General features: G+C 51.4%; 1 protein-coding gene across 1 annotated transcript in view; it reads left to right on the top strand.

Annotated features, from left to right (window-relative positions):
- GLDC (glycine decarboxylase) overlaps positions 1-14211 on the top strand; it is a 212791-nt gene extending 198580 nt beyond the window's left edge. Inside the window, exons 24-25 of the mRNA XM_085633437.1 lie at positions 12553-12633; positions 13465-14211. Of these exons, the coding sequence (XP_085489563.1) occupies positions 12553-12633; positions 13465-13608 (225 nt within the window). The 3' untranslated portion in view covers positions 13609-14211. The remainder of the gene's footprint in view (positions 1-12552; positions 12634-13464) is intronic.
- Positions 14212-26463: the final 12252 nt, after the last annotated feature.

Below are 26463 nucleotides of genomic sequence, written 5' to 3' on the forward strand. Positions count from 1 at the left end.
GGGATGTGTGCCATGTCTACTATTTAGTATGGGCTGCAGCAAAACAAACAGCCTGCAATGGCAGTTTGTGGGTGTTAAGGTGAGAGGTCTCTGGGGGTGGCATAATACATGCTGTAGCCCTCAGAGACCTTCTCTGGTGACAAGACCCTTTGGTATCAGTGGTACCTTTTACAAGGGACTTGCATGTGGCCCAGAGGTGTGACAATGGTGGAAACAAAGGTGCAGTTTTGGGACAGAACACAGGCCCTGGAACCTGATTGGCAGGGACCCAGTGCACACTCAGTCAAGTTTGCATCAGTTATCTGGCAAAAAGTGTGGCGGTAACGATGCAAAAAAGGGCATTTTCCTACACAAGGTCTTATAAATTAAACGATAGTTGGGAGAGGGAGCATCCAGAGAAGAGGGAGATAATTGATGGTCCAAGTTGGAGTAGAGTAGTAAAGGACTAGGTTGGGGTCGAGTGAAGAGGAGAATAGTATTTTGATGGTATTGGAGGAAAGGGTGGTGTGACACAGTAAGCATTGGCTGGAGCTGATTGAGACCGAGTTTAAAGGCGAGTTTTGGAGTTGAACAAGATCGATGTTTAATAGGAAGGGCACGAAAGGGGGAAATAGAACAATTGCTATTGCTCACCAAGGAGTTGAATGTAAGTATTTCAGATGCACTTGTAAACTAGTCTACTGGCAATATTTTGGACCTACTCAACGGAGACTGATTTGCACTAAGACTAGCACAAGTGAATTACAATAGTCTTATATGGCTTTGACAGCTGCCCAATCATTAAAGCCCTATGCAATCGGACAGTAGAGGCATCATTGATTTTTAAAACGCATAGGAAGCAAGACAGGATACCAAATAATATGATACAAGAAATATTGAGATCGAATTCTCCAGGGGTTTTGTACGTACTTACTACAGACACCCCCCTACTTGCATGACTTAGTAAGTGTGCAAGCACTCTGAACTTGGTCCTAGAGAAAGCCACATTGACCTAGATGGGCTATTAAAAGTGGCTCAAACATGTAGACCTCACCCAGGATGACCACACCCAAAGTAAGTGGGACCAACTAACTATCCCACATATATCCATAACTCACTTTTAATATTGACCGAGAGTCCCAAGAATAAAATCACTACCAAAAATAGGGACTCTCGAGCCACTTTTAATCCTCACAACACAGTTATTTGAACACTCAAAATAACCAGCTCCGCTGTAATCGGGTGTCGCAGCACACCCTGGGAGCATTCGGCGACCAGGGTGGGAACCCAATGAAGAAGCAGGTCACCTACTAGGTAGGTGAATCAGGGTTCTTTTAAAACACCATGTGGGTTCCAGGTTTCTGAAGCTTTAAAAGAGATTGAAGGAGTAGACCTGCAGAACTAATACGAAAATAGGTAGGAAATCCGTTCTAATTTTGTTTACTGAATGACTTGGCTGGGAAGACTAACAGGTTATTGCTTCTCTCTCTCCTTGTTTATCCATCACTTGTAAACTAGTCCACTGGCAGTATTTTGGACTTACTCTCACTGGAGTTTGATTTGCACTAAGACTAGCACAAAGCCAATTACTATAGTCTTGTATGGTTCTGACGGCTGCCCCATCACTTAAGCTCTATGCAATCGACCGTATAGGCATCCTGGGTTTTTAAAACGCTAAGGGTGCGAATCCCAAATATTAAATCTGCACATGTATTAGTAGCCCTATAAACCGCTGCAGATTTACTACTTTTTAGAATCCATGAAGATTCTCAGTAGTATGCCTGAAGGGCTGTGCCAGGAGTAATCATGCTGTTGTAATACTAAACCTCATGTGGAGTTGGTAGTGAGGATGTACTCTTATGTGTAAAATGCAGGGCGGGCTCTTTTTTGGGGGGGGTTCCTTTCCATTTGAAACTAAGTGATTATCACCCTCCGATGTATGGTTAGTAGTGGCTCATAAATAACATCGTAGCAAACCCTTAAAAGAAATGCTGGGTTGACTGTAGTCCTTTATTGGAATTTATCAATGGAAGGTACAAAGATGTGAAACATTTACCATCTGAAAATAAGTGGGTCAAACTAGCAGCTTTTCTAGCTAAGGAAATGTTGTTGTAATCTTGAGGGTTGTTTGATTCCCTGCTGTAGTGTTCATCCATCAGATTTTATGCCTAAAAGATTATCGTCAACAGGCCTTTGTCTTTTAAAGCTTCAATCAGAAATGCACAGCAGTTGCGTAATCCTAGTTGTACTTTGTGTCCAGCAGTAATTATATTCATGGCTTTCCTCCAGCAACGTGTATTTAGCATTTGATTGCTTTCCCGTCCTTGATACAGAGTATTAAGGATTGTTAGAAATGGGATTTCTGGTTGGCTAGGGCTTGCGCCAAAGCCAGGCAGAAACCACCACTCTAGTCAGGGCTGGGGAGTTACACGCCAAAGATAACCCCTGCTCACCCCCTTGGTAGCTTGGCACGAGCAGTCAGGCTTATCCCGGAGGCAATGTGTAAAGCGTTTGCGCGCGCACCCAGCAACAACACCCAAGGCCCACCACAAAAGAAACTCCACACAAGGATATATATAAAAATAGCCTTTGTATTACCAAAACACATTAGATAATATTTACACTGTGCCAACTGGCACTGGGCGGAATTTACAGGGGACTATTTACACAAGACAGGGCCACATGGACCACTGTCAGAATCATCACAAATCACCAAATGTAAATGTAGAAAGGTAGCCAGTAACCACTGGTAAAAGGTAAGTACCACCTACGCAACCCTAACCACATTAGGAAAATATTACGTGGAACCATGAACTCACTAGTATCACTATACTAGGTAACACAACCTCCTAGGTATAAAAATACATCTAGAGGGATACACAAAGCATTGCATGAATCACATTAGGCAATAATTACAAATAGCGCACAGGTCACCTAGACCTGTCCCCTAGGCCAACCTGGCCTCTCAGGGGCTCAAACGCCCTTTGTCCAGCAGAGTCGGGGCTAGACTGCGCAGGCTGCGCAAGCCAAATCGTAAAGGCCACAACCTAAACGTTGCAGCTGCCCACTAAGTGCTGGGCAGCAGGGGAAATGAGCTTGGGCACCACGGTGCCTTTAAAACAAATATGGGATACGTTGGAGCCTCTCTGGGCTCTGAGAAAAGAATGCCCGACTCTAAACAAATGATGGGGCCAAACGTTGGAGCCTCACAGGGCTCTGGACAGGACTAATGCCCCCAAGTGTTGGAGCCTTCTAGGCTCTTAAAACAATGTTGGGGAGGAGGAGCCTAGCGCGCAACCAAGATGGCCGCGTAGGTGCGAGGCTCCCGAGGACCTCCGCGACCTCCTGAATTAATCCTGGCGATATCCTGTCCTTGTTGAGGGGACTGTGTCGGGGAACCCGAGCTGAGGCGCCACCCGTTTTTCGGGCTCGAATCGGACCCCGGACACCGGTGGGAGCACCGATCGAAGGTTGCGGCCTTCTCCTCGCCGGCCCCCCGGATTGGAGTAGTGGGGCGATCCGGGGACAAAGTGAACAACAGCGGCGGGCAAGGCTGGGCGACTTGCGTACCCCGCACTTTCACTTTCGCTTTTGCGCCCTCCTTGCCCTCAAGCGAGGTAGGGTTGCGGAGCGGGGTGCGGTGGTGTGGTCTTGTCCAAGTGCCCGGCTGACCCGCCGGCTGTGGGTTGACCTGCGGTTCGGTGGTCGCCCCCACCCCCCCCCGGAGCCCGTGAATTGGTATAGCGGCCCGTTCGAGGAGATTGGCACGACGGTGGGAGAGCAAGCATGTCCACCAAACAAGATGGCGACCGAGCGAAGGTGAAGACGACCCGCCGTGGCACGGCGCACCAAGCTAACAGTATGGACCGCTACACTCTCCAGAAGGGTTCTCCAGAGACATCGCGCACATCCCCGGCGGGCCCGACGGAGGCATCTGCTCAGCCTGCGGATCTGACCCTCCGGGACGTCATGGGCGCCATCGCAGAGATGAAGGCCTCGGTGGACCAGCGTTTCGACACCCTAGCGCAAAAAATAGACTCGGTCCTGGTGGATGTGAGCCTTGTGAGGGCAGACTTGTCCAAAACGAACGACCGGGTCGATTCCCTGGCCCACACCGCAACGAGCCTCACGACGGATGTGGTGGCCCTCCAAAAGGAGGTGCGCCGGCTTGGCCAGGCGAGCGCCCTGATGGACCGGCGACTGGAGGATTCCGAGGGTCGGGCCCGGAGGAATAATGTCCGTATTGTGGGGGTGCCGGAGGGACGAGAGGCGGAGGCGGCAGATTTTTTTGTGGAAGAATTGATCCTTACCCATCTCCAGCCCCGGGGGCTGAGTAAGCTTTTTGCGGTGGAGCGTGCACACCGGGTCCCTGGGGGCAGACCTAAGACCGGTGCCCCGCCGCGGCCTCTCATCGCCCGGATTTTTAACTTTCGGGACAGAGATGCTATCCTCCAGACCTCCAGGCAACAGGGACCGGTCAAGCTTGACAACATGGATGTGCATTTCTACCCAGACTTTACTCCGGCGGTTCAGAAGCAGAGACAGAGTTTTCTTGGTGTTAAACGTCGCCTACGGGACCTGAACCTTAAGTACTCAATGCTTTTTCCAGCTAAGCTGAGGGTGGAGGTGGATGGTCGCACGCACTTCTTTGACCGGCCCGAGGCGGCTGGGGACTGGTTGGACACTCTGCCTGGAGATCGGGGCCGGGGGGGCGGGGGGGGCGCGGCTGGCGAGGAGGGCCCGCCGGATCAGAATTGAGGGGTGACTGAATAGGCCTTGCTCTGGACGATGTTCCTTCCCCATTTATTGATTGCATATGTTCCCCTCCTATGGAGGTCGTGCGGGGTCTGTTGGGGGCTTCCCTCCTCCTCTGGGGGACTAGTTAGTTTTTAGCTATGGGGCGACAGGCACACTGCACTTTGGGGGGGCTGTCTGGGCTCATGCAGGGGTGCAGGGAGGGGGGAGTTCTGTTGGGATGGGGGGGTGGGGGGGGTGTGTTGTTTGTTTGCACCGCAAGGCAAACCCGTTACTGTATTGTTGTTTTTAAGATGCTCTGTGGGGGACGACCGATTGTTTCGACGTATGATGGGGGGTAGGGATTTGACTGTGTTGTCATGGAATGTTAACGGCCTGGGGGATAGGATTAAGCGTGGTGTGGTCCTGCAGTACTTGAAATGTATTTCACCAGATGTTGTCTTCCTGCAGGAGACACACCTTATAGGTAACTCCTTTCAGGCAATGAATCGGCGGGGCTATCGTTTGGCGGCCCATTCTGGCTTCACTTCGGGCTCGCGGGGGGTGGGTATTATGATCAAGAACTCGCTCCCGTTGGAGATCGATGAGGTGCGCCATGATGAGAGGGGACGCTACACTGTCCTGGTGGGAAGAATGGAGGGTAGAGTGTTTATTTTGATATCAGTGTACGTCCCGCCTGGGTTACAAGCCACCACATTTGCGGACCTGGGGCACCTCCTCCTGGACCTTCCGAGTGGCCTGCTGGTGGTTGGAGGGGACTTTAATGCGGTAGCTTCTGGGTCTATGGATCGCCATCCCCCCAGGGACCTCCCCCGGGCACAGGCGTGGCTGCCCGGCCTTTTAGACACGCTGGGCCTGGTGGATTGCTGGCGACTAAAGCATCCCGCACAGCGGCAATACACCTTCCACTCGGGTGCCCATGGTAGCCTCTCGCGGCTTGATTACATCCTTGTCCCGGCGGCCCATGCAGGGAGGGTGGGGGAGGTGCGCCATCTGGCGCGGGGTATCTCAGACCACTCCCCATTGCTGTTACATTTCGATGTCTTCCCGAGGGGGGATGGCAGGGTGGCTCCAATCAATGCATGGTATTTGCGCGACCCCACCATTCGTGCCGATTTGATCAAATCCTTACAGCGTTATTTCGACGAGAATGTGGGGTCGGTCCCTTCGGCCATCTCCCTGTGGGAGGCTTTTAAGGTAGTTCTTAGAGGGGAGGCCCTCTCCTTTATCTCCCATGCCCGGCGGCGCGAGCGGGAGGAGGTGACCCGGGTAGAGGCCGAGATTGCAGAACTGGAGGGTGACCTGGGGAGCGGGGTAACAGATGCCAAGCTGCATGTTCTACACCTAAAGCAGGCGGCCTATCGGGCCCTCGTCACGGAGGCGGCCAGGGGCCTCAGTCGAGAGCAGCAGGGGCGATTGTATGATGTGGGTGATAAGGCTGGCAAATTGATTGCGTGGTTGGATAAGAGGGAGAGAGCGAGTCGCGTGGTTCCTTTGATTGAGAGTGCGGATGGTGCGTGTGTCACCGAGCCGGAAGCCATTGTCTCCTGCTTTGCGGATTATTTCCGCGAAGTCTACTCCCCGGTTTCCCCCTGCTCGGAGGAAGATTCCCATGCCCTGCTTCGGGACATTGCACTGCCCTCCCTTACGGTGGAGGACAGGGATTCGCTGGACGCTCCTCCCACCTCGGACGAAATTGCCTTGGCTATTCGCTCGGTTGCATCCGGCAAGGCCATGGGCCCCAATGGTATCCCCATCGAACTATACAAGCTACGCCCGGATGTGTTGGCGCCCCACCTGCGCGCGATGTTCCTGGCGGCACACTCGCAGGGTTCCCTCCCGCCGGACCAGCGTCTGGCCACAATCGTGGTGATCCACAAGGAGGGGAAGCCCCGTGAACGGGTCGCATCCTATCGGCCGATCTCGCTCTTGAACGCGGAGCCCAAAATCCTCGCCAAGGTGTTGGCCAACCGGTTGGTTGGCGTGGTGGGCGATTTGGTCCACCAAGACCAATCTGGCTTTATACCACACCGCAACACGGCGCTCAATCTGCGGCGCTTGCACGGTGTGCTCGCGCGTGTCCCATTTGTGCGGGAGCCGGCCATTTTAGCGTCCTTGGACGCCACCATGGCGTTTGACACGCTTGAGTGGCCATACATCTGGGCGATGCTGGCGAAATTTGGATTTGGACCGGGCTTTATTAGCTGGGTCAAATTGTTGTACTCGGGCCCCTTGGCGCAGGTGGTGGTGAATGGGCGAGTCTCGGTCCCATTCGCGCTGGGGCGGGGCACACGACAGGGTTGCCCCTTGTCACCTCTCCTGTTTGCACTGGCCCTGGAGCCCCTGGCGGAGTGGCTGCGGTGGCACCCTTCCATCCGTGGTCTCCGCTGGACCCCCGAGCATGAGGACCGTGTGTCCCTCTATGCTGATGATATCCTCCTCTATCTCGCCTCCCCGCGTAAATCACTGATCGTCCTGGTTGATGTTTTGCGCTCATTCGGTCGCAACTCAGGCCTTGTCATCAACTGGGCGAAATCCTGTGTATATGTGCTTTCCGGGGAGGCTCCGGTCCTACCACGGGACTGTCCGATCCAGATTGCCTCCCAGGGGTTTCGGTACCTGGGTATATATATCACTCTTGACCCGGAGGCCCGCTATGAGCGGAATTTGCTGCCCCCCCCTCCAGCGCTTGAAGGAGGACGTGGTGCGCTGGCGGCGTCTGCCGCTTTCGCCGCTCGGCCGAGCGGCCTTGTTAAAATGATGTCCTTGCCGCGCTTCCTCTACGCCCTCCAGAATACTATGGACTTGGTTCCGGCACGCTACTTCCGTGAGGTGGAGGGCCTCCAGCGGCGCCTGTTCTGGGACGGGAGGCCGCGCATTGCTTTGGCTAAATTGACGCTCCCGTGGTACGATGGGGGGGTCGCCCTCCCGGACATTAAACGGTATTACTGGGCCACCCAACTGGCTGCAATTAATCATGGCCTTTACGGGCCCGCCTTGAACCCGGCGTTTGAGATGGACAAGATGCTCCTGCCCGGTGGTGACTACAATCGAGCGCTTTACTCTGCCGCGCCCGACCCCCGTCTGACGGGACCGACGCGTGTCATGGTGCGTGTCTGGCACGCGGCTAATGCAGCTATGGGATGGAAGGACCGTTTGACCCGGGCGTCACCGCTATATGCGCCTGAGAGGTTGGGCTCCCTGTGGACATCGAAGGGCTTTGAGAAGTGGGACACGATCGGAATCAGCACTGTGGGAGATCTCTGGACGAGGGGGGGATTCAAGACTTTTGCGACGCTGCAGACGAGTTTCAGCTGCAGGGCAGTGAGTACTTTCGGTACCTACAAGTCCGCCATGCGCTGGGCTCCGTCTTCCCGGATGTCGCGTCCATTCCGGAGTCTTCCCCCCTGGAGGACAGAGTGCTGGATGGCCATGTCCCAGACAGCACGATCTCCCTCATATATAAAAAACTGATCAACGACAGATCGTGCCTGCTGACTAGTCTCCGCGAGGCCTGGGTTGCCGACGGGCTAGAGCTGGACGACGAGGATTGGATTTCCGCGGTGGCCTCTCCAAAAGAGGTGGCCATCCCGGCTCGCCTTCGTTTCGTCCAGCTTAAGATCCTTCACCGGGTTTACGTGACGGGGCCAAGGCTTCTACGTATGGGCTTTGCTGGTGACGGAATGTGTAAGCGTGGCTGTGGCGCGTTGGCAACTTTCATGCATATACTGTGGGAGTGCCCAAAGGTGGAGCGATTCTGGCGTGGTGTGCATGAGGTCCTGCGTGTGGTTACGCGTGTCGCGCTGTTGCCTGAAGCGAGGAGATGCTTGCTGAATGTGTGGGAACCAAATGACTATTCGGTCCCGCAGACGCGGTGGGTGACTCTGGGATACATGATAGCTAAGCGTGACATTGCCCAATTGTGGGGATCCCAGAGGCCCCCTGCGGTGTTGGCCTGGAAAGAACATATGGATTGGTGTATGTTTCGTGAAAAGGTGGTGTATGTGGCGAGGGGTAAGCCTGGGGCGTGGGTGAAAATCTGGGGCCCCTGGAACGCCTACCGCGGGGGTATTTGTGAGCCGCCACTGCTACCGGCTGCCTCGCCTGCTCCGTCTCCCTAGATGGCCCCCCTCCCTCGGCCTTGGGCACGCGGTCCCCCAGTCCCTGATCTATTCCCATTCCCCTCTCCAGAGTTCTGCTGCTGGTTGGGATCCCCCACTTATGGAGCACGTGCTGTCACTTTGGATCGCGGGTTGCCTTGCGGGTGTGGTTTTTTGTGTTGTTTTGTTTCGATAAAAGGGAACCGTACTGTGGGCATGGAGCTATGCGGCCTGCAACATTGATTTCTCCTGTTTTGCTAATCTGCACTGCCAAGAGACTCTTACTGTATGTATGCAATATGCTTTTGTCACTCTAGCGGCCGGCCGAGTGGTTGTGGGCCCATACCTGTAACTTTTTCAAACTGCAATAAACGGTTTCAAAAAAAAAAAAAAAAAAAAAAAACAATGTTGGCCCCGTCGTTGGAGCGCACTAGCGCCATAAACAAACAATGCTGCATGCGTTGGAGCTCTCTAGGCTCTTAAGCAACTATGCCCACGTTGGAGCGACCTCGCGCTCTAAAACACATGCTGGCCCCGTCGTTGGAGCGGCCCTCTGGCAGGCGGGGCCGCTCAAGTACCGTGCCTCCACTGGCACTCTTGGTGCTTCGGCAGCCTGGGTGGGGGCTCGGTCTCACCCCTCCCCAGACACCAAACACAGCCCCACTCACCGGGCTCTTCAGGCGCTGCTCCTGACGCGGCGGTGGGGCTCTCTCCGGTCGCGAGAGCGGGGTGGGCTCTCGCCTCTTTAGCGGTGACCCGGGTCTCCCCCAGCTCACGAGAGGCCTGGCTACTTCCGGGGGCACGTCACAAGCCCTGCCCGCAATCAGGGGTTCCCTGACTCCTTCCGGGTCGCCGCAGGCAGCGCCGCGGCCCAGGGTTTTCGGCGGCGATACGGGGCAGGCTCCTGTGGTGGGTATGAAAATGTCACAACGTCCCTGGTGGGGTGGGCACCCGCTAGGGATACAAAACGGCACAAAGTCTCTGGGGGGGTGGGCACCCGCTAGGGATATAAAACCAGCACCCAATGCGGGGTGGGCTCCCGCGTCGCTCTCCTCACTCAGGGGAATCCCCACGTCGGGATTTCCTAGGGGAAACCGGCCGCTTCGTGCTGCGGCAAACACGGGACGCGCTTCTTCCTCGGTGGATAAAGAGCCAAGCGCTCTAGTAAAGTATACAAAAGCGCTCCCAGGGTGCTGGAGGCAACAAGTCTCCAGGCACAACGTTTCCTAGGAGGCAGGGGGGGCAAGGGCTGGGCCCAGGGGCCAGCTCACAGGGCCCTCCAGGCAGGGAGGCAGTCCCCAGTGGCGGTCTCTCCTGGCGCCCAGCAGCAGCAACGGCCTCCCCCCCCCCCCAGTTAGGATCAGCAAAGAACATTGAACCATGGGGTCACAGCCCCTTCTTATAAACAGGTTTCCATTGTCTCAAGGTGCAGGGAAGGGGCGAACCAGTTACAACTGGTTACTGAGCACTTTGTTTTGCTCAGCCCCTCTCCCTATTGACAGAACAGGCCAGGGTCTTCAGTCGCACCACAGGGGGCGGAGCCAGCATTGTGGGGGTAAAGCCCAGCCCTATTCAGGTCCTAGGTGTACTCCTCCCACCCATCTGGCTGCTGATCTCCCCATTCACCACTGGGTGACTCCTCCTGACTCTGGGGATTCCCTAGCCCATCACATGACCTCAGCCAGCCAATCGCCAGACAAGGCACTCATCTCGCACTGCACACAGAAATGCCAACTTCTAGAAGGGGCACTTCTACACTAGGCACATGACGCCGCACACATCGCGCAGCATTTCATCACACGAGTCCGCACATACCAAACTCGCAGCTGCACTCCCCACGCATCAGGAACTACCAGGGACACATGTATTCACCCATGCATTCCTATGGGAGGGCAGGCCAACCTCACTACACGCACGCACTTTACCCTGGGACACAGTGGTAAAGTGCGCAGAAGCCAAAAATCACTAACACCAGGTCACAGCACAAAGCAAAAAGTTCCAGGGGTGAACCTGCCAGAAGGGCCGAGTCCAACAAGGATGAATAGGTGCACTTAGCCTGTTTTACATGAGCGAATTGTCTTGATATGCAGTCATTATGACCATACAGAAACACTTTGAAAGTGACGTGCAGTCCCGGTATCCCAGATCTGTGGCTCCCACTCATGGGCAACAGGTTTGCATTGGCTCTGACCTGTGCCGGAGGAGACCCACATCCTGATCAGGACTGCAGAAGTGTATGCAGGGCATATGAGAAGTTCTTGAACAGCACCTTTTATCTGCTTATCTAGGTCTAGGAATCCTATCATGGTGACATTCTTGAAGAACAACTTCCACTCATTGCACATGTGCTATTCTCTTAAGCTTATTTAGGATATATGCCAGCTATACAGATATAATCTTACCTATATGAAATAGAGTCACATAAATAAACCATCCTGGCCCTCCTCATTCTGGCTTTTCCAACGTGATCAATTTGACAGGGTACCTTGGTTGACCCCCTTCACCCATGCTAATGTTAACTTGGTATCCTACACCGAGACCCAAAAATACTAAGGGCTTTATTACGAGTCAGGCAGTCCAGACTGCCAGACAAGCAGGGGCACAGTGGTGGCAGCCTTCCAACCGCCCTGTTACAGCCAGGGCGGTTGGGCTGCCTTAGGACCACTGCACCTGCTAGAGATCTGAGATCTCTGGTGGCGGCGTGGTGGTATTTTTCATGGTAGTGCGACTGCTATGAAAAGTGTGGCTGTGAGAAAACAAAGCAAGCCCTACAGGGGCACCCTTGTGCCTCATGCCATGTGGATGCACACAGGGGGGCACAGCATTTACCCCCTGTGTGCATGCACACCAGTACCTGCATGGCATGGACTGCAGCAGTCATTTCACGGGGTTCAATGCATTTGTTGCCGGTAGATGCTCTGTACTGAAAGTACTGGGTCACAACACAGGGGGGGCTGGGAGTTTAGCAAGTGCAAAACATGTATTTTTCTCCTCCTTTCTGCCTTTTAAAGTTACACAGTGACAGGGCAGCCCTCAATGTGTATAGTCCTGATTCTGGGTGCACTTAGAACCCGGCAACGCTCATTTTGCAAGCTTAACTTTAACTGGACATAGTCCGGGCCTCAGTGGAGGTAAAAAAAAAAAGATGTACAGTGAGGTACAAGAAAATCTTGGGTTATTGTGAAACGAGTAGAGTTCTATACATAACTAATTTCTGTTGAGCAGCAAATGTTTGACTTGTTCGCCTGTCCATAAGTATCACTAAGGAAAATGTGATATTGGACTAAAGCACAGCACAGGTGTCTGGTTAAAATTGCGCTTGCCCGCATTTTCAAGCCTTAAAATGCTCAAAGGAAAGTATACATATGGATATCTCCGCTTCAAATTAGTTTTGACAACTTAAAATGTATGTGTACCACATAAACCAAACCTTTAGGGTGACAGGTAAACACCACCCATCTACGGCATTTCATTTCCACTGACTCTGGAAGCTTGCTCTCTATTGCCTTGTTCTGAACAGGTCCATGCTCAGATTACCCACACACGTCAAGATAGCTGAAATGTTATGCTTGTAGCCAGAACTACACAGTTGCCGAGGGTGGTCGTTTTGTGCCCTCGTCTGTCTCTACTAGAAAATTGTGGCTTGCACGGTTTTGTTTCCTCCTGCTGTCAGTCAGTAACGGCCTGTTTTTCCCCCCCCCCTCTTTTCTGTTAATAGATGGCACCTCACACTTTAACTTGCATTGCTTCCTCAACATGGGACCGGCCCTATTCCAGAGAAGTAGCTGCTTTCCCACTGGTAAGTAATGACAATTTTGCCAAACCATACTGCAAGTCTGCCTCAAGCTGTTGCGTCATTTGAAAACCAGCATTTGCAATGTAATAGGTCTTGTATTTACAAGAGTTTGAGCTATTGGCATTGTAAATGACAATACCTTTAATTTGTGTTTTTAAAACCGAGAAATAAAAGGCATTGTCATTTACAAAGCCAATAGATTGAACTCTCGCAAATACAAGACATATTGCATTGCAATTGCGTTTGTCCTATAACATTTTTAAAAAGCACTAGGAAAGAGCATTGCAGGCAGGACAAAGCTATTTGAGAAAATAGTGCTCGGAGGCTGTAATTAAAGCCTACCGAGTAGCACACGTAATGGGAGGTGTTGCTCTGGGGGTTACAAAATGAGACAAGGTGGTACTAAGGAGGGGCTACTAAGCCTATTAACCAACGAACAGCCACAGTTTACAGTTGACAAGAACATATGCAAATGAAAAATATGGGCGGAGCTTCAAGTCCCTACTTGAATACTGCATGCCGACCAGAGGTGCATGCGCTGCCCAGGCTTGACCTAAAAAGTTAGTTTAGAAATACCTTGGTCTGCCTGATGGGTTGAAACAATGTTTAGTTAATTTGTCTGCAGAGTTGTGCATCGAATCTCTCCATGCAAGTAAAGTAATTCCACATTTGCTCCTCTTCCAGTAGGTCAGCCATTTTTTTCTCACTTGCGTTAGGACCCTGGCAATGCCAATGCAAAACCTTGCACGTTATTTGTGACACAAAAATAAAAGGCAAATGCGTAAGTTCTGGCTGTGTATGTGCATTTCATTCTGACATTTTTTGTGTTTTTAGCCATTCGTGAAACCAGATAGCAAGTTCTGGCCTACCATATCTCGCATAGATGACATCTACGGCGACCAGCACTTGGTCTGCACCTGCCCACCAATGGACTCTTATGAATCACCGTTTGCAGAGCAGAAGAGGGCCTTGTCCTAGTCCCTTATTATTTTCACAAGACTGTCCTTTCATCACTTTGGTTGAACTTGGCAAGATGTCCTTTTTCTTTCCTCCCCAGATTCGAATAAGGGGTTTTATATACTGTGTATATTTGTCTTAGTCCACATATTGTTAATTGAATTGCTGCTACACAAAATTGTGAATACAATCAAAGCATTGGACGGGAGCAGTTCAACCCGGAAGCTGACTTGATTCAGTGTCTATTTCCGCAGCAATCCATGTTAACGATGCCTTCATCAGACACCCTTTTTTAATGTTTAGGGCTCAGAGCTTCCTCTTTTCACTTTCAAATTTTAATGTAACTTTTTTTTGTTTACTTTTGGGAGTCAGTCTTTAAAGAGATGTCCTTTTTCATGTTTCAGATTTTTGAGTGCCTATTAAAGTAATTTGCGTTGTAAATATATAACTTTTTGTATAAAAAAAATATTAGGAAGAACAGGTGTTAATAATTCTTTAAACATTATCTTCAAATATAACCCACTACTGCCTGAACGAGTTAGAGGTTAATCTTAAACATTTATTACATGCGTTTTTAACATATTGATTTGGTATTCCAATAAAGATCCTATGTTTTCTCCTGTTCTATCTTCTATTGCAATTTATCTTTTTATTATGTTGCTTTTCGGCGTTACCAGACTTAGTTTACATTTTTTTTTTTTTGTGGTTACATGTGTTCTGGTTTCTTACCATTGAGCATCAATTTCTGAAAATGCTTTAAACTTTGTGTTTCCAGATGATTTAGAGTGTCAAATTTGACATTAAAAAGACACTTTTTATGGGGAGGCTGTTTTTAATGTGTTCAACAGGTTGGATTACTCACTCCTTTCATTTTTGTCCCCTACTAACATTGTTTTTCAGCTCACTTACCTGATCTGATAGCCAGACCTGCAGGCAAAATATTGTTTGCTTCTCTCACAACCCTGCACAATTGGTTTTGGGCTTGAAGATTGAAGTGTCTAATTGTAAAATTTTGGGGTGAATTTGTTTTTCTGGTTTTAAGTATTTTTTAAATTTATTTTGAAAACATTGACTTCATACATAATCGCCTAGTGACATAGTTCCACAGTAAGCGTTGTCGTGCATTGTGTACTATGCATCTAATACACATGTACAGGCTTAAATTATACTCCACTCTTGTAAAGATATCGCGGCAGTCCGTCTCATTGCCTGGAAAAAATACATTAGGTGTGCATACAATGTCTCATAGCAACCTGGTCAGACAGCAAGTAATGATGTGCAGTATGCACTAATGACCAATATACATGTACAAACCATATAATATGTCCATCGCTTATAAATACCCCTTGCCGGGCCGCCTTGCTGTTGAAGGAAATACTTTAGGTGCAGAAGTTCACAAAGTACAATATATAACAGTCCGCATCGGCTTGCATACCAATATAGTCATACAATTGGAACTTGGTATTACCAGTCAAAAGCACACCTTTTGTCCATGTGAGGGGGCTGATCGTTCTGAGGACCAGTGCGCTATAGCTCAGTATAATTGAATTATTACAACCTGCCATCTTATGATGCCGCAGGCATCTTGACATCACAAATATTACACTAGTGGAGCCCATATATCTTTCGTCCGTGTCTGTGGCGGCAGGAGTTCCCAGTAGGCAGCAAGCTGTTCCTGACAATAGGCAGCATCTTTAAGCCAGTCTGCCACCCGGGGCAAAGGCATGACATCCCAACCGTGGCCACCCTGCGTTTAGCTAGCAGCAACAAAAGCGCTGCCAGTTTGTGCTTGTCCAGAGGCACTGCCTGCACAAATCCCAGTAGTGAAACCAGGGCAGAACACTCAAGCTGGAGCCCTAGAATGTCACCCAGTCTAGCAAAGATCTCCTCCCAGTATGTGAAGATACCCGGGCATGTCCAGGAGAGGTGGAGATAATCCGCATCAGGGGCGTAACACCTACAACATCTAGAGTCTCTCCCCCCCCCCCCCCCCCCCCCCAACCCCATTCTGTGCATCCCTGCCGGAGTGCTATACAGACGGTGCAGAAACGTGAAATGTATGAGTCTAAGTACTGGCATACTGGCATTGAACATCTGTTAATGGGGGCGTGATATCCGCGTCCCACGCTGCCCTACTGTAAGTATGCGCACTGGCCCGGTATGTTGCATGTCAGCATACAATATCGTGTTAAGTCTGCAGGGCGAGGGGGGATGTGAGGAACTTCTCCAGCACGTGAAATTTCAGAGGGGCATCAGGGAACCCTGCAAATAATGTATGAATGCCTGTGCGCACTTGGAAATGTGTAGGAGGCAAAGACGGTTGGGGCGCTGTCCCGGAGGGCATCCTGGGTGGAGATGAAGATATCGGTAGGGAATAGTGTACCCATGGATGTAAGTTCAAGTTTGCGCAGTCGGACACAAGTATCAGGTTCGGATGTAATTGCCAGTGTAGGGTGTGTGATGATGGGCACCAAAGGGGCGAAAAGATGGTCCAGTCTAGCTCTGTTATGTAGTGCATCCAACGCCCATACTGTGCCACCGTGTCCACGCAGTCCTGTGGGCATACCGGAGTCTTAAACATGGCCATTTGCAGTGGGCAGGACGCTGCCCAAACGCTTTCAGGGGCCATATGTGCCATGAATGGTGTAAGAAATAGCCAATGGTGTCTGAATTGGGCCCGGGCGCAGTAATAGACTTGAAAATGGTGCTCCAAGACCACCCTGTTCAAAGGGAAGCGTCACTGTCTCCCAGGCAATAGAGGCTGCGATCCTGCCCATGTGAGTGAGATGAGGTGCGAGCGGAGTTGCTTGTGGAAGCGAAGGGATAAAGGGAGCGGCAGATTTAGAAACCGGTTTAAGAACTTTGTTAGGATAATCTTTTTGACAATGCCCAATAGCCTCAGAAGCAACAATGGGAGCCGCGACCAACCGGCGGGTCTCATCGAGCCGGTCAACCAGAGTTGGTCTTCTACAATTTGTCTATTTCTGCTGAGCCAAATACCAAGTTATTTGACTGCACCCTTGGCCCACACCAATGGGAACTCAACCCAGTCATGGGAGTACCATTAGTCAAGGGAAGTAAAATGGACTTCGCCCAGTTGATAACAATCCACACCACCCCCCCAAATCCTAATGAGTGTATCTAAGTTGATATGGGACCCCTGCACATAGAGTAACCTCATCTGCGTAAAGGGACACCAGCACATGAAACAAGGCCAATCCTCTCTGCGCGTGGTGTTGACACAAATAGGCTGAAAGGGGTTCCAAAGCAATCGCAAAGATCGGCAACAATGTCCAACCCGGTCTGGTACGCCGGGAAACAGTAAGGACTCCGACACACTCCCATTGATGTGCATCTTTGCCGTAGGCTGGGAGTAGAGCAATCCAATAGCCTTTATGTAGGATGTGCTCAGACCCAAGCGCCCAAGGAGGGCAAACAGATACGGCCACTTGAGGGAGTCGAACGCCTTAGCGGTGTCTAAAATAAACGCAGCCACATGCAGTGAGACCAATGGAATGATGAATAGCGAAAAAGGTGCGTATGTTATGTGAAGTGGTTCTCTCGGGTATGAACCCAGCTTGATCTTGCCTTACAAGCCATGGAAGCAGCGGGAGCAGGCGAAGCGAGCAGCTTGGCGAATATTTTGTTATCCGTATTTATTAGGGTCAGGGGCCTAAAGGAATCAGTGAGTGGGGTCCTTATATGATTTGAGGATAGTCACAATGAGCGCCTCTCTCAAGGACTCTGGGAGCACTCCCGTAGTCATGGCTTGTGCAAATACTTCTAGCAGGTGAGGAGCAAGGATTGGGGCAAACTCCTTATGGAATGCTGCTAGGAGTCCATCAATCCATTTGCCTTGTCTGCTGGCGGCGAGCGAATCACCCCCACAGTCTCTATCGTAAAAGGCTCATCTAGGTAGCGCCTGTGGCCTTCCTCCAGCCACAGGAGCTGGAGTGGGTCAAAATAGTCTGGGAGGTCCGGTGGAGGGCCATCCTGCCATGAGCAGTAAAGCAAGGCAAAAAAAATCAATGCCTGGACATTCTCTGTGCCTGTGCGTGCTTCCTCATCTCGCAATTCGGTGATGTATTCACTCGCCCATGGTTTATGCCGTAACAGCCGCTCACTCTCCCTGTAACATCCACTGAGCTGCCTCCTCGTAGTCTGTCAGTTTCCCACGGATATCTGGCAGAATGCTCTGATTCCCGCCAGAGAAGAATCTGGTCTCCAGATCATGGATTTCCCGCTCCAGCCATATGAGATCCCTCCATCCCCCCCCCCCCCCCCCCCCCCCCGAAGCACCCAGCATGTGTTGCTATACATTCCCCATGCATAACCTCCATACAGGCCTCCGAGAGGGTGGCCCTCATGGCATCCTCTTTAACGTTGCATTCGAAATAATGCTGTGGAAGCCACCCTAATATCTTCCTCAAAGACCGTTCCCGTAGGGCTCCTGGCGGCAGACACCAAGTGAAGGCCTGGGTCGGAATACCCAGTAGCTTCAATTCTAAAAGTAATGGGGCGTGATATGAAAATCAGCGCGGAAGATTTGATGACAGTGCGGACCATGTTATATTGCGCGACACTAGCCAATAATCAGGCGCGACCAGGTAGTGTGCAGTATTTATGCTTGTACCTTCCCTACGTGCTGGGATATTGGATCTCCAAATGTCATGTAGGTCAAAGTCCCTCATGAGTAAGCCTAGTTGAGCTATCACCCGTGGATGAGTACGTCTGGGGGTGCTATCCCCGTCCTTCACAAGATCTAGGATTACATTAAAGAGGGCATTACATTAAAGTCTGTCCCCCCCCCCACCCACCCACCACAGCATACGGCCCATAGACCGCTATTATTCTAATCGGTTGTCCCATGTTGCCCGTGACAATCGCATACCTGCCCTCCGTGTCTCACTTGACCCTGCGCATTCGCCACTCCCTTTCTGAAGACAATCACCCCCCCCCCCCCCCCCATCTCTGCTATAGTCAGAGTAAAGCAAGATGTTTCTCACGTACTTGGTTGAACTTGAGCCTGGATGCGGAGCCCTCTGAGATGTAATTCCTGCATCAAGCCTATATCTTTTGCGTGTCACTGGAGATCAGCAAAAACTTGACGGGTATTTCGGTGGTCATTAAAAGCTCGGATGTTCCATGTAAGAAATTTAAGACAGGGCGTCTGGTTGCAATGATGGGTAATGATGTGGGTGATCTATGCCTCCCCCTCACAAAAGGCACACCAGCATTTCGTATTTGCATCATCCAATGCTGAAACAACAAGCCCCCCTTACCCACACCAACCGCCCAACGAGGCTGTGCCCCTGTCCCCTCCCCCATCGCCTCCAATACCCCATAATGAAATTGAACACCAAGGGACTCATCCTGTGGGACAGAGCTAATATGGGCATACACCCCTACCAAAATGGCAGGGTGGCAGAGATCAGCTGCAACAAACAGACCGAAGAACAATAGAACATCCTATAGGCTCACCGACCGTGTAACATGTAGACCTGCTTGTGATAGCAGCAAAGCAGGTGATTGATCAAGGGACAATGTTTAACGGTCAATTACATTGCACCATAGTTGACCGTGCAGACATGCAAAGCATGTAATTAAGTACTTTCCTATCAGCAGGTTCTATGAAATCAATCATTCTCACTCAGTGCATGAGCAGGCAGTTCCGCTGGGGAAGATCTAGGGGGAGCCCCTGTGCGCTGCAACCTACTTGTCTAATTTTAATGCAGCTTTAGCATCATTAAGAAAAGCGCGATTTGCCCTCCCAAGTTGCCTTCAGACGCGCTGGATAAATCATTGCATAGGGGACCTCAGCCTTTCGCAGTATTTTTTTTTTTGCTGGGGTGAGCTCGTGCCAGGCTGCCTGCACAGTAATAGTAAAGTAGGGGTAGAAAGAACTGGCATTGCTCTGATACCGTATCGTACCACGCTCTCGGGCTATGTTTAGCACGACGTCCTGGTATTGATATTTAAGCAGCCATGCCACTACTGGCTTAGCAGCGGCCCCAGGAGGAGGCCTGGATCCCAGTGACCTATGGGGGTGCTCTACTGCAAACCTGGCTGACAGTCCATCCCCAAACAGGTCCTTAAGCATGCTCTCGATGTCCTTCATTTTCGTAATGTTAATGGACTCCGGGAGGCCTGTGATTTTGAGATTATTATGACAAGCGCGCGCTTCGAGGTCCTCATTGTTGGCCCTAATTGCCTCCAACACCTTGTCCATTTTTAACAATTGCTCTTGTGCCTCCGCGTCAGATACTCATTCAAGCTGGTCAATGTGGTCATCGTGCTTATCTACTCTTTGCTTGACATGTTCCAGTTAGTAAGGAGATCCAACTTAGCGTCAATAGCCTTAAGACTGGACTGGGCCTGGACCAGAATCTCCTTTAAATCCACATCAGACTGCAGCTGACTATCAGTGCGCTCAAGGGAAGCTCCAGAGAGCGTGCTGGACCCTCCTTGCCTGGTGCTACGTTTGCTGTCAAATTGGAGCTTCATTTGTTTACTGTCGCTTTTCGCCATGGTGAGACCGCTTCCTGTGAGACTGGTCCGCTGTGGTGTCTCATGGTGCTGGCAGCAGCATGAACTGCGTCCCTGTCACCTCAGCCTCTGATCACGGGGCCAAGAGTCCGCACCCGCTCAGTAGATCATCCAGTGGAGTCCCAGCCAGCAGCTCAACCGCCAGTCGGGCCAAGCAGCCCGCCCCGGCACACAGGCTCCAGGAAAAAGCACAACAGGCCTCCAAATCTATTAATACCAGGAGAGCCTAGCTCCTGCTTCCCAAGGGGCGTCCAAGGCCCAGCCCACGCAGTCGCTTGAGCAAGACTGTACAGAATAAAGAAGCCAAATCGTTGAGAGAAGAACTTCTTTTATTCATGAAAACCAACACAGATTCCGCTAAGGTCGTGGAGCTCAGGAGGTCACGACTGCTCACCTCAGTCACTAGCTGTTGCTGTCAACATTCTAGAACGGACAGCTGATGACGGGTGGGAGAGAGCTATGGTGTATGTGTGGACAAGTAAATGGATCGCAACACAACAGTGCCAAGGAACCCTGTACAGAAGGATCAGGGGGGCCCTGTCAGAGTAAGCCGCCCCTCCGGGCTCCCCCTCATACCGCTTTATCTGTGTGAGGGGACCCCTTCAGCGCAGTAGACGGTGACTCTCGCGTCTCCACCTGCAGTCTTCACTCTATATCAGCGGAGTGCGACATTACGCGGGCTGCCCTGCTTCTCCACCAAGCAGGTATTCACCCGATCTGACTGGACCTTCCGCACACTTCACGTGGGTGGACGTGGAGGAATCCTACCGCAGCACCTTCTCCTCCAGCCCCCCCACACCGGATGCCGGCACACACCCTGTGCTGGTCCTGCTGTGTACCACGAAGGAGACGGAGGCTGCTGGAGCTCTATGGCGAGCAGCCAGGTCGCACCACTCCAGTGTTGGGAGACCGCCACCCACATCAGCCCCAGCGCGGTCTCCGCAGTCACTACAGCCCACAGGCCCTGCTCCGCACAATCCGGCCCGCTCCTGTTGCCGCCGCCATCACCCACTCCACCACTATGCCCCTTCTTGAACTCCGGTCAGCCACGGGTTAGAGCGACTCACGGCTGTGAGTCTTGCAGTCCATGTGTGAGAAGTTGGCCTGATGTATGATGTCACTAGTTCTAGTGTACACCTTATATCAGTCCAAATACCCTTATGGTGATTGGTTGTAAAGTCAACCTTATAGACCAGCTATCCTAGTTGTAGCATGGACAAGAGCAGTCTTAGGCTAAACTCTGAATGGCATGTGAAGCCAGCTGTGATAGCATATATAATCCCTTGAATACCAAATGAAAGGACACCACAACAGATATATATATAAAATAAAGTGTATTTATTCTAGTCAAACCCTCAGCACTCTTTATGAGATTAGAGGTAAGTACAACACAGTCTTATTTATGCATACATTAAGTCACACAGGTAAGTAATACAGTTAGGCCCTAGGGGCCACGCAAACCATACTAAGTGGTATAAGGACCACTGTCATGGAAATAGGATAGGCCTAGGGAATCGCTGGGGCTACACTATACTACCAAAGGTTAGGAAGTGGGAGGCCCACGGGATTCAGGTGCAGAGTGGAAACACTCACGCGTAATGCGTAAAAGTCACTAGCAATAGTACAGTTTAGAAATAGATAGATTTAGGACACTTCCGGAGTAGCTAGGAAGTAGAGACTGGAAAACTAGACACTAGGATAGTCACTATCCTGATAAGCACCGGAGTACCCAAGTTACCTAGCCCACAGGCTGCGGGTGCATAGGGGTGAAGTTGCGTCGGGTTTCGTCGTCGACTCCTATGGATGCCTGAAGAAAGATGCTGACAGGCAGTCAGTGAAGAGTGTCCGGTGGATCCCAAGGCTGGGATCAAGAAGAGAGGAGACCTGCAAGCAGAAGGGACAGAGTCAAGGTCACTAGCCAGTGACCACGTGGAACCAGGAAGGAACCAGGCGATGTCGTGAAGATTGCAGGTGAAGGTGAAGCTTGTCGCTGCAGCCACGAGGACCAGGAAGCGTCGAGGACGACCAGGACCAGGAGGCGAGCTGTCCCACGAAGGCTCTTGCTGTCGGCGGCGTCTAAGTTGGACTAGGACTCACCAAGCCTTGGCAAGCGGAACCCACGCAGAACGGAGGACTTGCTTCTGGTGCAGACCAGGAAGGTCTGGGATGCTTCTCTTTTTCAAAGGAGCAGGAGCCAGTCTGGAGGAGCCAAACCAGCGCTGAAGATTACGGGGTGCGTCGTCACAAAGGCCACTAGCCAGCGGGCAAGCAACCGGACAGACGCGGCAAGCAGGAAAATGCAGAAGGGCCCCACGCAGGACTCGTGGAGTGTGGGGGGCTGGTCTTCGGTGCAGATGGTGCTTGGGGTTGGGGCTTTTAAATCCCCGGTGCACAACTTCGAGGGTGCCTCAGAAGCTGCGCTTGAAGATACTAGCCACTTTTCCCAGGTAACCGGTCCCACGTCTCTCGTCGCCTCCACGGATCTCAGCTCTGCTGTGGATGTGGATCAGGGTCGGAGAAGTCTGGAAGTCAAGGCTCTGGTCGGGCTCTGCAGTCGGTTCCTCATAGAACTTGGGCAAAGCAAAGGGTAGTCTCTTGATGGTGCCTGTTTGCACAGGGTAGCCACTCCTTGGCCACAAGGGAGATTCTTCAGTCTTCTTCTTTCGTCGAATGTCGAAGGTCCAGAGTTTCTGTTCAAGTGTGCAGGTTCAGGATAATCTAAAGTCTTGAGGCCCAACTCCCACTCTTATACTAATCTGGGGGGCTGGGATACCTGCTAGGTCACGCCTTATGGGTGGGACCTGGGAGGGGGGTGGTTACACCCCCTTCCCTTTGTCCAGTTTCGCGCCAGGACTGGGACTGGTGTGCCCCAGCACCGGTTTGAACTGGACTATGCATGGGACACCTTGTGTGCCCCAGGCATGTCTCATTCCTTTCAGCCCTCCCTGCCCCAATACACTAAAGTCTGTCTGGGGAGGTGCTAGCACCTCCCCAAGCAGGAAACCTATTGTCCAAGCCTCCCTTGCCGGGATCACTCCCAGCAGCAGGAGGTCAGACTTGTGTCTGTGGCAGCAGCATCCATTTTGTGATGCTGAGGCTTTGGTTAGAGTTAAACAGCAAAGTAGGATTTTAACATGTCTCTCCCTCTAGAAGGGAGGAATAATATCCTCATCACCAGAAATGGTATGGGGGTATTATTCCAAAGTGTTAGACACCTTACACGACATGTTTTGATAAAGCCAAACCATAGTTACCATAACCGTTTAAGATTATAAGGCACTTTAAGAGCATATGGTAGGCTATATCATAGAACAGCTATAAGGACATGATTCCGAAAGCTGCAGACAGGCTCAGCTCATGCTAGAGCACCATCTCACATGTTACCAAGCACTCTGCCTCCAGGATTGTTAAGGCCTGCCATAGGAGTGACTGATGGGTACACATGTGTCTATATATAAGGGTATATATAGGCATACTATATCTAAGCAAGGGGTGATTACACGACCTTGCCCCAGCTGAGTGATCAGCCAGTTGTCTGATTGGAAGGCCAGACCAGGGGTGGCATAATACATGCTGCAGCCCCTGGGAGGCCTAGGGTACACCTATGCCCTGGGTACCTAGGGTACACTGTACAGGGTCCAATAAGGGGATCCTTACCAATTGAGAATGTACCTAGGGTACATGGAGTCCATTTTAAAGAGAGAGCAGACAGCCTGAGACCCTGAATGGCAGGATCTCAGGCCAACTAAGTCGAAAAACCAGCTAGACACTAGGCAAAAAGTTGGGGGTAACCATAGTCAGATATCCACCTTCCTACACAACCCCCCCCCCCCCAAACGAAAGGAGATAAGGCTGGCCTTGACAAGGTAAGCCTCTATTGCTTAAGTGGCCATATAAGGAAGAACCAGCACTGGCATGGTTACCCCCTGTCTCATGGTCCACTAAGCAATCCCTCACCCTAAAGGTGTCATAGGGTCTCCACCATAGGGAATCACTACCTTTGGTGTGTCTTTGCAAAGTAAAAGGCTGGTGTTGAGATGGAGTACTGAAGTGAGTGTCCTCAAAGTGAGGCCTCAGCTTCCTCCAATCATCCTCCACCATGGATGCCTTTCTTTCTTTCACTGAGTTGCACTGTGCTCTCAGGGTCAGCCTCTGGCTACCTAAAGCTGGAGGCTGGGTCCCTTTTGTGGGCTTACTGGAGGGACAGGTCAGGTTTGGGGCCCTAAGGTCCCATGTTTGCCTGTGCCCAACAGAATCCCTCTGGGGGAGGTCCCTGACTACCTGTAAGGGAGATCCCTCAGGAATGTTTTTAACCATCACCTGGCTAGGGCTACTAGCCAGGCAATCCTCATTCTTTTGATGGGGGGTTTCTTGTGGACAGGGGCCCTCTTGGGGTCCACTGGCCTCCCTGACCTCTGCAGCCCTGGGCTGACTGAGGCAGGGTAGAGAGAGGCAGGCTACCTGCACCAGACTGGGTCCCACCTTGGAAGGGGCCACTGACATCAGAGGCTCTGCCAGGCCAGGCCTGGCTACCTCTGGGGCAGTTCCTTCACAAGGGGTGAGGTCAGATCCCTGAGGAGGCTGACCTTTTCCTAATGTCTGGGGAGAGGGAGACTTTTCTTCTTCCCCACTACTCTGTTTGTGTGGAGTGATCCATAGTTTCAGGCTTCACTACACCTATGTCAGTCTGAGTATGGGCTGAGACCATTACAGCCTTGCCAACCTTTTCAGGGAGGCACTCAGTTTGGGTTTGAGCTGTGACTGTCACAGCTCTGCCAATCTCTACAGGGAAGTCTGTCTTTGCCTGGGCTGTGGTTACCACTGCACTTCCAACCTTTTCAGGGAGGAAATCTACTTGGACAGGGGTTGTGACTGGCACAACCCCACTACCCTTTTGTGAAAGGCCTACCATTTTGGAATGGGTGTCTTGTTCAACTCCAGCCAAAGCTGCGAGTTCGAAGTCATTCCCCAGTAAGCAGTCCACAGGCAAGGTTGGAGACACTGCCACCCTTTTAGGGCCAGTGACACCTCCCCAGCTGAGACATACCTCTGCCATGGGATGACTGTTCTGTTTGCCATCAATGTTAGTTACCTGGTATGAGAAACCCGGCAAAAGCTGCTCAGAGGGAACTAGCCTATGGGCCACCATAGTGATGCTAGCTCCAGTGTCTCTGTAGGCCTCAGCTTTTCTACCATTGATGTAGGGCTCCTGTCTGTACCTACCCAAAGTGTTGGGACAGGCAGTGAAGTTGGCAAACCCCATGCCACCATCACAGACAAGAGTAGCTGCTGTAAGGGAATTGGCTAAGCCAGGGTCCCCCTGTGTTCCCCAAGAAAACCCAACCAAATTTTTGGGGGCACTCCCACCACCTGGGGGATTACTGCTGACAGTAATAGGTGGTGTGACAGGAGTAATTGGAGGAACAGTTTTGTTTTTAGCCTTTGGGCAACTGCTGTCAGTTTTCCAATGCCCAGGAGTTTTACACTCATGGCAGTAAGGCTTTTTAACTGTGGTAGAGGAGGGAGCTTGGGACCCACCACCCTGTGTGGAGTTTTGGGGCCCTGAGGAAGATTTCTCTTTTGCTTTATCCCCACCCTTCTCTTGAGGCTTGGTGGTATCTTTCTTTTGGTCACCACCCTGATTTTTAGGCCTAATCCTGGTCCTGACCCATTTATCTGCCCTTTTTCCCAATTCTTGGGGAGAGGTCAAATCTGAGTCTACCAGGTGTTGATGGAGAAGCTGGTTCTGACAATTACTAAGGATCTGCTCCCTCATAATCAAGTTGTACAATCCTGTATAGTCCTGCACCTTGCTGCCAGTTAACCAACCTGCCAAAGCCTTAGTGGCACAATCCACAAAATCAGACCAGTCCTGTGTCTGTGTCTTCTGGGGGTCTCTGAACAACAACCTATATTGCTCAGTGGTTAAGCCAAACCCATCTATCAGAGCACTCTTCAGGACTTTGTAATTGTTAGCATCCTCATCACTGACTGTGAGGAGCTTGTCTCTGCCTTTGTCAGAAAAGGAGAGCCACAAGATAGCTGCCCACTGACTCTGGGGTACCTGCTGTACTTTGCAGGCCCTCTCCAAAGCAGTCATCCACTTGTGGATGTCATCCCCATTCTGATATGGGGGGGGGACTATCTTGCTTAGGTTTCTATGGTCATAAGACCTATCCCTATCTCTAGGAATGTTGCTGCCACCAGTGGGTTCTGACCCACACAATTTTTGCTCTCTAGCCAGAGCAAGCTTCTCCTTGGCAAGGGCAAGTTCTTCCCTCTGAATCCTCAGATTAGCTTCCCTCATTCTGGCTTCATGCTCCTTTCTCT

The sequence above is a fragment of the Triturus cristatus genome, chromosome 2_1 (genome assembly GCF_964204655.1).
Source record: "Triturus cristatus chromosome 2_1, aTriCri1.1, whole genome shotgun sequence".
NCBI lineage: Eukaryota > Metazoa > Chordata > Amphibia > Caudata > Salamandridae > Triturus > Triturus cristatus.